Below are 16,020 nucleotides of genomic sequence, written 5' to 3' on the forward strand. Positions count from 1 at the left end.
TACTATGAATCCAACTATGATGGCATTTAATACAAGTAAAAACTGTCAACACATGTCTGCCTCCGTCACAACTTATGATGTCCACTTGAGATGTGATCAGATGGTGTGAATAGATGAGGTCTTATGTACTGCTGGCATTTTATTTTTTAGATGTCTCCCAGTCCAAGCAGAACATTTGTTGTGGTTATCTTTGCCTCACTGGTTTGAACCACAGGTGGACTCTTAACACAGAAGCAGTGGTGTGGTTTCTCTGAAGTTGCTCGAGATAAAGAGATTCATCCCAAAATACACATTTGTTATGACCTGTCGCACCAAAAAATGCATTTGAAAAACTCCACAGCAATGTCTTTCCATAAATGTTGACCTGGTTACTGAAACAATCCACAGGCCTTGTACTGCAGTTTAAAGTGCATCCTTCCTGCAGGCATCGCACTTGAGTTTTTCAAATGTATTTCTTGGCGCGTCAAGCACATTATATTATATCCAAAAAGAGGCCACTCGCACTAAAAAACAACCTAGATTAATAAAAATAAAATCCACGACGGGTAAGAAAAAATATGTATTTTTGATTTAGAAGGCGTCCCTTTTTAAAATGTTTCAATAAAGCTGCAACGGTTTCCTCACGACACTGAACAGTTGTGGACCTCTGGAGTTTCTACAAGTGTAACTATTACAGGCCAGTTAGCAAAAGACGTATTTGTATACAAACCTGATTTATTGGGTTTCTGTTCCGCAGATATTCCAGACGGTAGGAGTATAAAAGTAGAAGGCTGTTACATTGACCCAAGGAGAACAGGAGAGTGAAGGCACATGCTTTCTTAACCTTTTCATGATGCTGATCTACTGCCCTCTGTTGAATCAGGATGATACATGTCGTTATCTTGGCTATGTTAATAATTCATCTGCGATTTGAGTCCTCCAATCTCCCTTTGTTCCAACAACGCCCATTGGATACGGCTGGTCATCGGTCTCATTCCAGAATCACACTGCAATCCTAGTGTAGCTCGTCTGTTGGAAGCTCACACAGTCTGTGTGAAATAACATTATGATCTCAGTTCATTTACACAAAGATTAAAATCATTTCTCCAAGAACTTCCTGGTAATAATTGAGGATTTCACTAACTGAACATTCAGGCCTCCTGAAACAAACACCAAGAACAACTAAATCTGTCCTGATGAGGTAGAGATTTTCTTTTCTATGCATTACGATTTCAAAATGTTAGATTTAGTCCAGTGGTCAGTGGTTAGCAGGTCTGTCTTTCAATTAGGGGGTTGGTGGTTCAATCCCCACCCTAGTCGCAGCAAGACACTTAACCCTGCATGATTGTAAGTCGCTTTGGATAAAAGCGTCAGCTAAATGACATGTAATGTAATGTAATAGTCCGTTTGTAATGCCGAGCAGGCCCCGCCTGACATTTTGGGACCGTTTCCACTGACTCCCACGCGGGCCGGGCAGTCCGGGTACGTGAGCCGGCTCAGATGGAAGACTGGAGCACAGTGACGTTGGTTCCTTGAATGAGGTTGTCATCTTGGCCGTCAATCAGAGGGTCCCACTGATTAAAGTTCTTCTGTAGCCCTGCAAAACCCAGAAGTTAGATGGCGAGATACAAGGAGTGACCGACGGGGATCGTGCGCGGGTCCTCGTTCTTACCGAGGTGGCGCTGCAGGAAGGCCAGCGTGGCCTTGTTGCAGAGGTCCATGGCGACCTCGGGGTCGATCTCTCCCTTCAGCTTCATCAGCTTGCCGATCCAGTTGCCCGTCAGGAAGGTGAAGTCTGGGAAGCTCTGGTGGACCGTGCCTCTGGTGGAGGAAACCATCGCCACAGAGTCAGGACACGCCGCGTTCCTCACGGTGGCCAACGAGGCCCAAATTCTGTTGGGTGTGTTCTACCTGATGGTGATCATCTTCCGCTGTATGACGGCCGAGTCCAGCTTCTTCATGCGGCTGATGTTTCCCGCCCACTGAAACTTCTCGGAGTTGATGAAGAAGATGGGCTGCTTCACGCGTGGAAAGAGCTCATCGTCTAAAGGGAACATCCAGGAGTCCAGAGCGATGCCACACCTGACAGAAGAGAGTTCAGACGTCCCGTATCATTTAGACAGCAGCATTCATGCGTCCCATCATCTGAAACGAGGCCGTACGTTGTGAATCCACATACTTGAATTTAACCTCTTTGCAGAGAGCTTCTATCACCGTCGCTCCCCCGAAGGAATGCCCCACCGCTGCTATCCGACACAGGTCCATGGAGTTCTGTTGGCATGGAGACGAGAGGAAATGGAGGGTGAGTGATGACGACAATGAAAGGTCTCCTACTCTTAACTGTTACTTGGTCAGCTTCGGGTTTGACACGCAGCGGATCAGTGACATAAAAAGCCTCAGGCTGAACCCAGATGTCTGGATCTCCGCGCACTCTTTTCATGCTCGTTTTGTTCTCTTTACTTTTAGGACGCACTGCAGCAGCAGTTGGGACATCCTGCTCTGTATTAACATTGCACCTTGAACTTCATACATCCACTACACAGAGGATTGTGGGTCAGAATAGCCGAACAAGCATCCCATCTGGCATACTGCAAAATGTGACGGGATGCAGAAGAACATCCTGGTACTTTCTGGCATACTGCATTTGATATACTCTGTATTGGGACATCCTCAATATGTTTTTCTCTGGCATCCTGGGTAGTGTGGTAGTACGGGTATCGGAACCCAGAGTGCTCTCCACAAGTTGGTTACCGCACACGGCAGCTGGGTTCTCACGTTGTCACGAGGGAATCGCGGGAACACACTTATCATGAAAATCCATCTCGTCAGGCTTCACAGACCGACCGGAGCCCTGGGAGGAGCTACAGGCAGCCAGGGGCGTGGCTTAAGTGTGCGTGAGTTTTTGTTTCAAAATAAACAACAATGGCGCCTCCTCTCAGCATCAGTTATGAACTGCCTCAAGATCACCCACAGACCTTTGGAACTTTTTTCCTTTTGAAACTATGATGATAAGGATGTCTGTAACGAGTCACGTGTCTTCTCATAGCGGAGAGGAGGCAGTCATCTCTAACGATACCTCCCACACCAAAACTCTGGAATAATAAACAGCACGACGGGTAAGATGTAGCTTACGCAGCGGAGGCTAACTGGTCTCTGCGTAGGGAAAACAAATACACAGCGCTTGTTGATTTTGGAAGGAACTGTCCCTTTAAGATGAGATTATTTTCATCTCGGGTGTTATCGGTTTGTAATAAATCAGTGTAATCTAATCATTTCTGTCCGTGTGAACTTGCTGGAGACTTGCAAAGGGTGACACTATGTAAATGAAAGCATGTCTGTGTAATAAAGAACACAAAAATGACTTTAGTCCCGGTTCTGTCCGCCGATGTTGCTGTGAGGCACATACTTCCTCTCATTCTCCATTCTTTATTTGCATTGTGGTGTCACTCCATCTCGATTGCTGCTGCCTTGCTGAAGGTCTGACTTCCTGAAGAAACTCCTGATCTCTGTAAACCAGACCAAAGATCACGAGTGGCTTTACCTCCAACGTCGTCCAGTCAAACTGAGTCTGCAAAACGTTTTGCACCGTGAGCCCCGAGTTGATTTCAGTGAGTCGGTCCAGAGCCAGGATGCACTCGTCTGCTCTCTGTTTCACCTGGCAGGGACACGAGTTAGCAGGAAAGAAGGAAAAACAAGCATAAACAAACAGAAGTCCAAACTCAGTATTTAAAAACGGAATAGAGGAAATGCCAAGATAAAAAAGTCAGGCAAAGGAATCTAATAAGTTGAAGGAAACGAGGAAGTGGTTGAATTTGACCATCGGTGTCATGCACCATATTGGTGACGGAGTTGTGCAATCCAGCTGGAGCCTCATTGTATAAAAGGAATAGTCTCCACCTCTAGTGACCGTTGACTCATAAGAAGGAACGTGGCACATGGATTACACAGAACTTCCCTTCTCACCTGTTTGTTTCGGAGGGGGAACTCCCTCTCCCCGTGCTGCAGGCTCCTGTAGTACATCCACTCCCTCACCAGGTGGTCCTGGTCCGGGGCACAGCTTTTAGGCACGTTCTTGTTGGCCTTCTCCGACTCCGTCTTCTCACGAAAATAATACGTAGCTGAGGCCGACTGGTCTCTGGGGGGGGAAATCATAAACACACAAGAAGAGGAAAAGAACAAAAGGTATATATTACAAACATTTAACTAAATATCTTACAGGAAGAGATGTTTGAATTGTATGAGGAACTCCTCCATAGTCAGTGTAGTACCTACACAGACGGGAGCTGTGGATCTATTTTACACACCCTGAACAAATCCATATCTGTTTGAGTGTAAGCTATATCTAGAATATTTTTATTGTCAGACTTTCTAACCGATATCTATGCCCTCTTCAAAAGACACTAGACTCCATTGACAAAAACAAAGTGAAGTATACCTCTCAGAAGGCAGGAGTTAGTTTGTGTGACTTTGGTGTTTTCAAGGGTTAGTTTCACCAAAGTCACACATCAAGCTAACCGACGGAGGCCAGCAGCTCCTGTGCTCTGTCAAAGGAGTGTGGTGGCTTTGAAGGGAGCATAGATAACGTCCACTCAAGTGGTGTAAAATACGTCCACAGCCGTACTCTGCTCTCATGCTCATACTCATGTCTGCTTCTCCATCTACTGTGGTAATACACTGACTACGGAGCAGCTCCTCATACAAGCAAATTAAAAACATCACAGCAAATAATGAAAATACCTGTTGGTCAGAGCCCCAGAGAGGAATCTCTGCTCCATAAATGTATTGGGTTTTAGAACAGGCTCACAACAACCCTCCTTCATGAGCTTGAACGGAGTTCAGAGCTTGAGCTCTTCCTCCTTGTTCAGACTCGCTGCCTCGTGACTGAACTCTGGCTGCAGCCGACATGACGTTAACGTTCTGTGAGTGTTCTGGTTTGTTTGTGGGAACAGACTACAAAAAACTGACAAAAAGCACCCCATAGTGTGTGTGTGTGTGTCTCTCTCTCTCTCTCTCTCTCTCTCTCTCTCTCTCTCTCTCTCTCTCTCTCTCTCTCTCTCTCTCTCTCTCTCTCTCTCTCTCTCTCTCTCTCTCTCTCTCTCTCTCTCTCTCTCTCTCTCTCTCTCTCTCTCTCTCTCTCTCTCTCTCTCTCTCTCTCTCTCTCTCTCTCTCTCTCTCTCTCTCTCTCTCTCTCTCTCTATTATGCTCTTTTCCATACGGTGCCCTTGTCTCTCTGCTGAAAGGAAAAGTGATGACCTGGTTGGTACTATTGTCTGCACACTTACTCCACAGACAAACAGAAGAGACGGCCCTCTGTTATTGTTCAACTAGAACTTCCTCCCACCGCCACGTGGCCTCAACTGTTGAGCCTACAGTTTGAATGCAGTCAAGATTATAACAGCGTACGGCATAACATCTTCTGTCCTCTAACCCTGATTACTGCACTATAAGAAGCTCTGTGTTTGAATGACATGAACATGAAGATTCAGCTTAAAGTATACTTTAAAAATAGATGGACGAATGAAATACCTGTGTTCCACGGACGCCACAATGAAGCCCTGAGAGGCCAATTCTGCACATATAGCGGAGTACAAAGTCCTAGAGGGGACACCAGGGAGAAGTCACAGCAGCTGATACGCCAGCACAACATCTCACTCAAAGGGTGCATTCTGTGGCAGTGTTCACGCCGATTGGGTTTACCTGAAAGCTCCAAGGCCATGGGAGAAGATCACTACGGGACATTTTGCATTGGATTTAAACGGAGCATCCACGGAGGCTGGGATCTTAAAGGAGCCTGGAACAGACAGGTGAAGAAAACACATGAGCTTTTTAAAGCACAACACCGGTTCACTAGACGTTATGGAAGCTTCATATAACTGATGACCGTGTCCTAAAGGCACCCTGTTGTGTTGTGGATTTCCCACAGATTCCAGGCACCTGCTGGTTCCCATACAGGTGAACGTTTACATGCAGAACTGAAACTTACCAGAGGTAGTTCATGTGTCCCTCTAGTGGATGTGGTTTCTGCTCTCATTGTGGCGGGCTAATGCGGGTGAAAGTGCAGACTGATGTGCAACAATAAGACAAAGGAGCAACGACACTAAGCTGATTTAAACAGTTTAGAGAAATGAGGTGAAACCAATGTGAAAAACAAACACGCCTGGAGATAGATATTACATTTGTCGAAGAACAAAACAAACACTAGTGTGATTCAGGGGAGACCAGTTCGATGCACTAGTTTAAAAACCCATTTGACATGTTGTTCATGCTCTTCATTGTTCATTGATTTACCAAAAAGGTAGTTGAAAATCCTTTCGCTGAGAGTCCTGTTGATTTTCATGAAGTCTGCCAGACCGTTGAAATACTCCACGCACGGTACCCAGTCTGGTTGTTCTGGTTTTTCCGTCTCTTGACAGGGATAGTAAAGCCGGAAGAAGCTGCCCTGTTAGAGAGGCAGACAGAGAGCAGACACAGCAGAGTGAACCACACACACACACTGATCAACTGGGTCACACACACCTCTTCTTCACTAAAGCTGGGCAGTTTATTGTTTGTTTTGTGTACAGATTTTTCTTTCTCATGCTGAACTTTGAAACTCCTTTTCCTTGCTGCAATAGTGACCTTTCAATGCTGTGATGGAATGAACCATCCACGTATTGTACGGTGCTGACTCAACCGTTTTACAGTAGCTCAATTAGGTGTGGTTGATGGCAGTACAGGACATTCCCAGATGTGCTGCCCTTCATTCCTCATTCAGAGTACAGCGGCTTTACACAATGCTGAAACAATAAAAAGGTGACCCGTAACCCAACAAGACCAAGGTCAGCCCGTCCTCTGTGGACCAGGTGTGTGTGTGTGTGTGTGTGTGTGTGTGTGTGTGTGTGTGTGTGTGTGTGTGTGTGTGTGGTGCTTTCTGTCACCTGTGTGGTGTGATCCATCATGAAGTCGGTGCAGCCCACAGCGTTGGGGCCCTTGGCTGGAGGGATCCCCAGGTTGCTACTGCAGGCGTTCCCCATGGCGAGGAAACCGAGCGTGTGCCTCCTCTGCTCTGTCACACCAAGAGACAGACACGTGTTCCATCAAATGTTACAGTGTGAGGACCTGGAAGTCATGACTCATGGTGGAGAGAGAGAGCATGACTCGACAACAAAAACACAGACGACTTGTGTGCAAACTGCTGATTCTGACAGTGTTTTGAAATGATTATGAATGATGAAGGATTATGAATACAGCTCTGATTATTAATTCCTTGTATGTGAACACATACTAAAAGGTTCTGATTCTGATTAGAAAAGACTTAACATGCCACTTGTCCTTCCGTCTACACCGGTTACTGGATAAGAAATGACACATTACACCTATATGTGAGGTTATGTCCGGTTGTTTGGCCGCGTATGGCTCTGATAAGCATAGTAATAACTGTCCCTGCTCCGTGTTTGAGTGAGCAGGAACAATATGTAGTTAACCAAGTCTATCGAGTGCGTGGCAAAGTTCACTTCTAACGACCTCACAATAATTGCTGTGCTGTTTCCTGGTGAGGTGTGTGAGACGGTTACCTGTGCGCAACCACTCGAATATCCTCTTTCCTAATAACTGTACCAATCCTCCACGAGACAGCATCGACCACAGCAGTTTCAAAAGCGCTCCTTCTCGTTAGCCGCTAGCTCCAAAAACACTAATATAACGAAAAAACGAGACCTACCGGAGATAGAGAAGTAGCCGGGTGCCAGTGTTACTTCATCAGTTTCGCAACATTACCACGTAACTGATTGTAAATCCACAAGTACGAGTCACCGGGGAGTGGTTTGACCTGACAGCTGTTAGCGAGCCACTGCTAGCATGGGATGGAGCTAAACCAGAGCCGTGAATGGAACGGGTTTCTCATTTCTTCTACGAGGCGGTCTATGAGTTGTTCACGTGGCTGCCTGAAAACCTACTGCGACGTAAATGTAATACAATATCATGTTACCTCCCCGTATACCGAAATAGGCTAAAGGCTGACCACCAAGCTCATGGTCACCATACTCACAGTATAGGCGTCTTTATGTGTGTGTACTGTGATGCCCCACGTAACCTGATCTAAATATGACTCTGGTTAGAGCCAGTGAATCTGAATCTGCACGTGTATTTGTTGACAACAATTATCGCCTTTATGATTAACTTTTATTTTTTTATTTTTATTTTGTGAGGCATACTACTTTCTCAAGGCATTTACAAATAAGCAAAAACGTGCTGTTTTGTTCGGTATTTGGGCGCATTTTGTCCTGCTTTGGCTCGAGACACTCCGACTCGCTAGAGGGCAGTAGAGGGCCAACGTCAGAGAAACGACGAGAACGTAGTCCCGAAAAACACTGGAGAAGGATGCGATGTTAGTGAAGCCAACGGAATATAACCAACGCTCATTTATCAGCGTTCAACATGAAACTGGTGAGTTCCCCGACTGTTAGCAGAATAAAGTAGCAACGTCAACCCTGACAGTAACAATGCGTCACTGAATCGTTTAGTATGCCTTAGGTTATTGCTACTCTGTTAGCTTAGCAGCTAACGTCAATAGCCCTGTGTCGCTAACGTTAACTAGGCAGCCAACAGCTAAGCTAACTTAGGTGTGCCAAGTATTGCACGTGTGCAGTCCGTGGTTATAGTAACATACTGACTCAGCTGGTGGACCTGACGTTGATGAATGAAGCTTCTCGTTCTTCTACTGACACAACATTATGGCTATTTGGGTGAACTACTGACTCCAACGTGGCGCGTGCTAAATGGGATTTCCTGTTGACACTCCCCATGCTATGTATCTGTCATGTATTGTGTTGGTGTCCACGTGCGTCTCTTAATTGCTTTCCTTCCATCTCTCAGTATTGTCTGTCTGGTCATCCTACATTGCCTTGCAATGTCCTCAAGTTCAAATCCACCACCATCATGCTGGACTGTGGACTGGACACCACCTCAGTCCTCAACTTCCTGCCCCTTCCTCTGGTGCACAGGTGAGTCAATGGCTTCATTTACTTACTCATTCATTCATTCGTGTATGGGTGGTAGACCTGTTCTGAACCATGATGATGTGTCTTGTTTTTTGGTTCTCACCCAGCCCAAGACTTTCCAAGCTACCTAGTTGGGTCTCTAAGGATGGGTCACTAAACCTGGAGAAGGTAGGACAAGCTGTTTCTGTTGTCTTTAGTTCACTTAGTTGTTATCCTGTATCTGACATTCAACGCGTGTTTGATAGTTGCTTTGTGAGATTTCTAAAGTTGTTTCTGTGTCTCTATAAAATGTAAATACCTTAAATACATACTATGATGAAGGGCTGAAGAAGTAAACACACCTTTTCTTTCTATCTTTCCAGGAACTGAAGGAGTGTGCAGGAAGAGTGTTTGTGGACTCACAGCCAGAGTTCTGTCTCCCTGAGGTAGTAAACTCAGCTTTCGTTTGTGTTATTTTAGACATCAGTGTAATGCTTCAACTTGATGATTTGGCTGCAAGATGTTATAATGCGAGCATGCCTTGGACAGACTGAATGACTAGACCAAAGTACTAGCTCAAACTTTCCCTTCACTTTTCCTTTCTGTGCTTTTGCCACAGTCATTAATATGTGTACTACTTCCACAAGCCAGTTATTCAAATTCAAGTTATAATTAATACTGTATGATGATAATAATGATAATACATATTTGGTCTAATTAATATTTATTTTGGCCACAGAGAGAACTGCTGGATCTGTCTACTGTTGATGTCATCCTGGTTTCCAACTACCACTGTATGATGGCCCTGCCCTACATCACTGAACACACAGGCTTCACTGGGACAGTGTACGCCACTGAACCCACCCTGACGATTGGCAGGTGAGGAGATGCAAGGGAATCATATTGTTTTTATATTCATTCAAAGGGAAATGTGCATGTTAGTATCAACAGTTTTTCCTAATTTAATCATGTTTTTGTAAAAAGAGAGCCAGAGGAACCAAAAGAGATTAAGACATGTATATCATTGCTGTTATTTTTCTTCAGGCTGTTGATGGAGGAACTGGTGAACTTCATGGAGAGAGTTCCCAAAGCCCAGTCTGCCACCTGCTGGAAAAACAAGGAAATACAAAGGTATGAAAACTATTGAGAAAAAACATACAAACTCTGTTGTCTTTGTCTGTGGATAGTTGTAGAAGATATTTATCAAAAATGTACCATCTCATACTAGCTTTTACCTCCTAACTTGTCAGTTTCTCTGTCTCTTATCTGATCATAATTCTATTATATTAGGATGCTCCCTGGGCCGCTGAAGGATGCGGTAGACGTGTGGGCTTGGAAACGAAGCTACAGCATGCCGGAGGTCAACTCTGCCCTCAGCAAAGTGCAGCTTGTGGGTTATTCACAGAAAGTGGTAAGAAATTTGTTTGTCTCATGCAGGACCTTCCTCGTGCTGTAAATTAAGACTTAATTAGTATGTGTCTACATACTGCTAAGATACCTGTATCCATCCTCTTACTGTATTTTTGTTGTCTTCTCACAGTGACACATTCTCTCTGTCTCCAGGAGTTGTTCGGAGCAGTCCAGGTCTCCCCCTTAAGCTCGGGTTACTCATTGGGGAGCTCCAACTGGATTATCCAGTCTCACCATGAGAAGGTTTCCTATGTGTCGGGCTCGTCCCTCCTCACCACCCATCCACAGGTAGGTCCAACAGGCCCAGCAGGCCTAGTGCTAGACGAAATGACACGTGAGCCCTGAGAAAAACCTGCGATGATCAAGACTGATGCATCCGTACGTCCCATTCTTGGGAACGTGACTTCTCAGGAACGCCTTCAGGTTGTTTCTTCAAATTTGGCACACACATCTGCTCGGATTCAAGGATGAACTGATCCTGTCAAGGTCATTGTGACCTCACGAAAAAACATTTTGGCCAAAACTCAAGATTAACAAACCAACTTGTTCTTCAATAAACTCACTGGAACTTCTTCTCTCCTCCCAGCCGATGGACCAAAGCTCCCTCAAGAACAGTGATGTTCTGATTCTGACAGGCCTCACCCAGATGCCCACTGCAAACCCAGACGGCATGCTGGGAGAATTCTGCAGCAACCTCGGTAGGTCCAAATGTACTGGATGATTTAAATGTATGTTGTATTAACGTAAGTACATTTAGAATATGCAAGTAAATCACAGTGCCACTCGAGTCATTGGTGATTCTAATATTAGTATTCATTATTCATCTCTGCCTGTAGCCATGACGATTCGAGCAGGAGGCAACGTGCTGGTGCCGTGCTACCCGTCCGGGGTGATCTATGACCTGCTGGAGTGTCTGTACCAGTTCATCGAGAGCGCCAACCTGGGGACCACGCCCTTCTACTTCATCTCACCTGTCGCCAACAGCTCGCTGGAGTTCTCTCAGATCTTCGCTGAGTGGTGAGGAGCTGTTCGTTACTGCGGCCCTAGAAATCTGTTGTTGTACAGAACCTAGAAGGAAACCAGCAACGAAAGAGAAGACAATAATACAAATACGGTGGTGGCTGAAGATAAAACATACAGCAATGGATGCTGGGCGGCCAACTCCGTCAGCTTTACTGTGCAGGACCTCCCCATACCACAGACTGCAGGTCACACCACATTTAATCAGAGACGCAAAACCATACCAATTATTTTTGTTTTAATTTGGTACAAATGCTGTGTCCTTTTGACTGGAGAAGTTTCACAACTACTTTATACTGGGTTATTTTCGGTAGATACCTTTTTAAACTGTAAACCAGCTTATTTACAACAGTGCTGATTGGTGACGGTTGTTGAGAGTTGCAGTCACCTGATACCGATGATCTGATTAGATTCTTTTCTCCATTTTCTTAGGCTCTGCCACAACAAGCAATCAAAGGTGTATCTTCCAGAGCCTCCATTCCCTCATGCAGAGGTGAGTCCTGCTGTGTCTCCGACCAGTGAAGAACAATGCTGCGTTTCAGAGAAAGGATAGTTGGAAATCTGGGTTTCTGCTAGCAAATGAGAATTAAAATGACTCTGCAAACCAGTAGAAGGCTCAGAGTTACGACATCAGAACAAGTGCACAGAGACATTAGGGAACACTTCTAATCACTATGGTAAACCAGGGCACCGTTATAGGAATATGCATTTAATAAAATCACATTTTTAATCGGGTATTGCTATTTTTATACAGCTTTACTTTTGGGCACTGTCAGTGAATGCAGCAGCATGAAGATGGTGATTTGGTCTTCATGCCAAATGTGTATCCTCCTCACAGAACAAATGTCCATAGTCACATTCAAAGTGTTTCCAAAAAGAAGCTCGCTTCACGTACTGTTTTTACTGCTCTCCGACAAAACAACTCCTGTGTTTTTCTTTCAGTTGATCCAAACCAACAAGCTGAAGCACTACTCCAGCATTCACGGAGACTTCAGCATTGAGTTCCGTCAGCCGTGTGTGGTGTTCACCGGGCACCCCTCTCTGCGCTTTGGGGACGTGGTCCACTTCATGGAGCTGTGGGGCAAATCCAGCCTGAACACCATCATCTTTACTGGTAACTACAGCTGTTTGCACACACTAGACGCATGAAGTAAATGCTGCGCTCCTAGAAGCCTCCGTGACTTTTCTTTCTTGCCACCAGAGCCAGACTTCTCTTACCTGGATGCGCTGGCTCCCTACCAGCCTCTGGCCATGAAGTGTGTTTACTGTCCCATTGACACACGGCTCAACTTCCACCAAGTATCCAAGCTCCTCAAGGAAGTCCAGGTACGGTCAACACTACCATCATGTAGAGCCACAGCAGTTGGAATAAGTTAAACTCTCTGTGCAACCTGACTTTAAACCCTCCTGTCTATAAGCAGTTCAGTCTAGAGCATGGCACATCAAGTGATGAAAGCTACTTAAGATAATGCACCTCACTGTCTCCTGTCTCTCCCTCCGGTCCTGCAGCCTGTCCATGTGGTGTGTCCAGAGCAGTACACCCAGCCTCCCCTGACCCAGTCCCACCGCTCTGATCTGATGCTGGAGCTGCAGCCCCCACCGATGCCCTACAGACGCTGCTCTGTGCTCAGCCTGCCCTTCAGGCGGCGCTATGAACGGGTCTACATCCTGCCTGAGGTGGGTGACATCAGAGCAGTTTGAACTCACGACTTTAACAAGTCTGGTTAAAGGGATCTACATTGACCCAGTCCATAATGTTGGATCCAAGATCAAATCCGTGCCTTTAGAAACAGATGGTGATTGCATATTTTCAATTCTCCCATGTGTTGGGGAGAGATGGTGACATATGGTGTATACAGACCTGTTGAGCCAAATTATGGACATATTGTAAGTCCTGTCAGAGCAAAGGTGTCTAATTTTCAAGCCTAAAAGTCTGATTCTTCAATAGCTGGCTAACTCCCTTGTGCCATCTGAGATCAAACCCGGCGTTTCCCTGGCAACTGTGTCTGCAGTGCTGCACTCCAAGGACAACAAACACACACTACAGGTGAGTCTTGTGAATTTGTGTCAGATTCATGTTTAAATATGGACAACATTGCTTCAAGTTTTTTTTCCTTCCTCTCCTGTGTTGCCAGTCGGTGCCCAAACCCCCTCCAGCCCCCCTCAGCAAGAAGAGGAAACGGGTCCTAGAGGAGCCTCCAGTCCTGCTGGCCCCCAAACCCCTGCTGAGTGGAGCTGTCCCCCTGGAAGCTTTCCTGGCCACATTGCAAAAGGTGTGAAATCTGCAGACATCTGTGGAAACCTCATTATTGTTTTTATAGCAGCCAGCTGTTTTGGACTGCAACATTTGCAAAACATTTCCTGCCTCATTCACAGTCTTGTTTTTAATAACACAGGCCATAGATTTAACCCAATCAGCTTTCAAAAGAATATCAAATTACCATCAAAACTCCAATGACACCATATGTCAGTGACAGTTTGCGAGGGCCACGCCCCCCTCACACTTCTTTCACTTTTCTTTCCATGCCGAGGCAAGAAAGGAAGTGCTTTACTTTCAGTAAACCACATTTATTTTTCTATTGTTTGGTGTTTTACTTTGGGAGATATGGATCAGAAATATAATGTAGAGCCGGCCATTGATTAGCACAGGGAGCTTGGCGGGGTGGCCCCGAGGCATCCAGTCTGTAAAAGCTCACTAAAGTGTGAGGCGTAGCCCAGCTCGCACAAATATCCTGAAACTCATTTGAAAGAGGGCTGCAAAGCCCTACAGCTGCAAGCCAGAGATCAGGACCAGTGCCTGTCCATTGTGGGGTGGCCCAGGATACGAACACCTTCCCTAAAACCATGATTTATCACCGCAGCGGAATCCCTGACTCAGATAATCCCCCATGTATGAGCATATTGTGATGCTGCTGTTCCTTAATGGAGGCAGAGCTGCTGCCACACACTCGCTAAACACCCAACTGGATGGCTTATTAGTAGACTTTGCCCTGGTAAGAAAACCTGAGAAACTGGCTGTGTAATGTGAAAATAAGCTTCAGAGAGATCAAACAAATCTGCCAGACAAATGTAATTTAAAGGGGGCGTTAGGGATGTGCCCCCCTATTTTGGGACAAGGCCGTAACCACGCTGAGCTCCCTCACTCGGGACTGCTTTGGTCACTTGTTTGTTTAGCAGGGATACTATGATGCTTCTTCCTCCACTGAAACAAACATACCGTTGAATCTGGGTGGTTTCATAGCGAACTGTAGTCTGTACCCCTGAGGAATAGTGGACACACTCCCAGAGGGAACTGTGCATGCGAGCCCCTGGTCTGCCAGGGCAGTAAGTGGGCTGTACACATGCTGCGGGACCTGGAGGGATCCACCTCCCCTCAGCAGAGCGTGATCGCACCCTGTTGGCACTATGTTGCTATGGCACTGTTTTGGTCACACTTTATTTTCAGGGAGCATTTCACCCTCAGCCTGGCTGCAAAAATGCAAACTTAATTTCTTAGTTTTTTTAACTGGGTGGAAGTGAGGTCTTGTGAGGGGGCGTTGCCCGGGCACAGCCTGCCTGCCTCCGACGGACATGAAGTCAATGGAGCTTCCATAGTTGGTCACGCCGAGGCCATTCCTACGGTGGAGCTCTGAAGGATGTTAGAAAAATAAGTTGATTGTGAGTTGATCTCCTCCCCGCAGCACGGTATCACAGAGGTCAAAGTGGAGGAGACGGCAGACGGTCACATCCTGCACCTGCAGGCGGAGGACACGCTGATTCAGCTGGAGGAGGACGGGACGCACATCGTCTGCGACAACAACGAGCCGCTGCGAACCACGCTGAGAGACCTGGTGCTGCGCTTCCTGCAGAAACTCTGACCTCCTCATGCAGCACTCGTGTTCTTTTGACAGTTTCTCTGCTCCTTTGGACTCTGGGGAGTAAAAGGTGATGGACGAGGACATGGTCCGTCCCCACCTCAGTAACTGCAACTGTTACACTAGTTTTACTGTAAATGTCAGTTATATTTTGTAAAATAGTATTTTGTATTAAAAGTTTTTTTTATTTAATTTTTTTAGAATCTTTTTTCAAGAAGCTAGCTTTCATATAGTAAAGCACACCAGGGGAAATAGAGAGCTTGGGTTTCCCCAAATGAGGAAGTAAGAAAAAAAACAACAATGTTCCCCATGGTAATATCTGCATCGCATTATCCAACATCAAAAGAAGTAAAATGGCAGTTATATTCACTACATTACAATATAACTCCAGATCAGGTTTGAGTTTGTGCTCAACTCATCGGCTGAAGAGGTTGCAAGTTTCCAGATGGGCTGATGAAGCTCCAGAAAGATAAAGGGAACAAGACGTTCTCAGCTCCAGCTGAAGGAAGTGCTCTGAGCTCTTCCTTGTAAAGAGGGAACTGCTCCTTCCTGTGCACCGCTATTGGAACGGCCATAATGGATAGAGGATATTTTGACATTAAAAGCACCAAGAGGCACAACCAATATGATGAATGATGGCTTCATTTCCAGGGTCCTGCTTGACATTTAACTGGGTAACCAATCATGTAGGTTTGTCATTAGCTGTTGTACAAATAGAAACACAGACTCTGTAGGATGGTGTCAGGAAAACCCAGTGGACACTCAGCGCCCGTATCTGGACTTCAAAACCACGTCAGTGC

The 16,020-nt window shown here is 45.8% G+C and overlaps 2 protein-coding genes across 5 annotated transcripts; one reads left to right on the forward strand and one right to left on the reverse strand.

The window, feature by feature from the left end:
- Window positions 1-541: 541 nt before the first annotated feature.
- pla2g7 (phospholipase A2, group VII (platelet-activating factor acetylhydrolase, plasma)) lies at window positions 542-7,833 on the reverse strand. Of its 4 annotated transcripts, none has more exons than XM_034527493.1 (11): window positions 7,533-7,833; window positions 6,897-7,024; window positions 6,268-6,418; window positions 5,677-5,770; window positions 5,506-5,574; window positions 3,943-4,114; window positions 3,521-3,634; window positions 2,159-2,250; window positions 1,891-2,061; window positions 1,652-1,800; window positions 542-1,576 (listed from the first exon to the last, which is right to left on the reverse strand). In XM_034527493.1, the coding sequence occupies exons 1-11, from the start codon at window positions 7,594-7,596 to the stop codon at window positions 1,476-1,478; spliced, it is 1,305 nt and encodes a 434-aa protein (XP_034383384.1). In that variant the 5' UTR covers window positions 7,597-7,833; the 3' UTR covers window positions 542-1,475. The 4 variants fall into 4 exon arrangements, with proteins under 4 accessions (XP_034383384.1, XP_034383385.1, XP_034383386.1 ...); XM_034527494.1 differs by having other exon boundaries at window positions 7,679-7,832; XM_034527495.1 differs by lacking the exons at window positions 6,897-7,024; window positions 7,533-7,833 and having other exon boundaries at window positions 5,677-6,041; window positions 6,268-6,382.
- Window positions 7,834-8,271: 438 nt separating this feature from the next.
- ints9 (integrator complex subunit 9) lies at window positions 8,272-15,844 on the forward strand. Its single transcript, XM_034527275.1, has 17 exons — window positions 8,272-8,403; window positions 8,833-8,960; window positions 9,065-9,125; window positions 9,320-9,382; window positions 9,676-9,815; window positions 9,981-10,067; window positions 10,227-10,347; window positions 10,500-10,634; window positions 10,933-11,044; window positions 11,183-11,363; window positions 11,799-11,859; window positions 12,309-12,480; window positions 12,568-12,692; window positions 12,876-13,043; window positions 13,315-13,413; window positions 13,502-13,639; window positions 15,047-15,844. Exons 1-17 carry the CDS (start codon window positions 8,395-8,397, stop codon window positions 15,221-15,223), a joined length of 1,977 nt encoding a protein of 658 aa, XP_034383166.1. The 5' UTR covers window positions 8,272-8,394; the 3' UTR covers window positions 15,224-15,844.
- The last annotated feature ends 176 nt before the right edge of the window (window positions 15,845-16,020 follow it).

The sequence above is a fragment of the Cyclopterus lumpus genome, chromosome 24, assembly GCF_009769545.1.
Source record: "Cyclopterus lumpus isolate fCycLum1 chromosome 24, fCycLum1.pri, whole genome shotgun sequence".
NCBI classification, from domain to species: domain Eukaryota; kingdom Metazoa; phylum Chordata; class Actinopteri; order Perciformes; family Cyclopteridae; genus Cyclopterus; species Cyclopterus lumpus.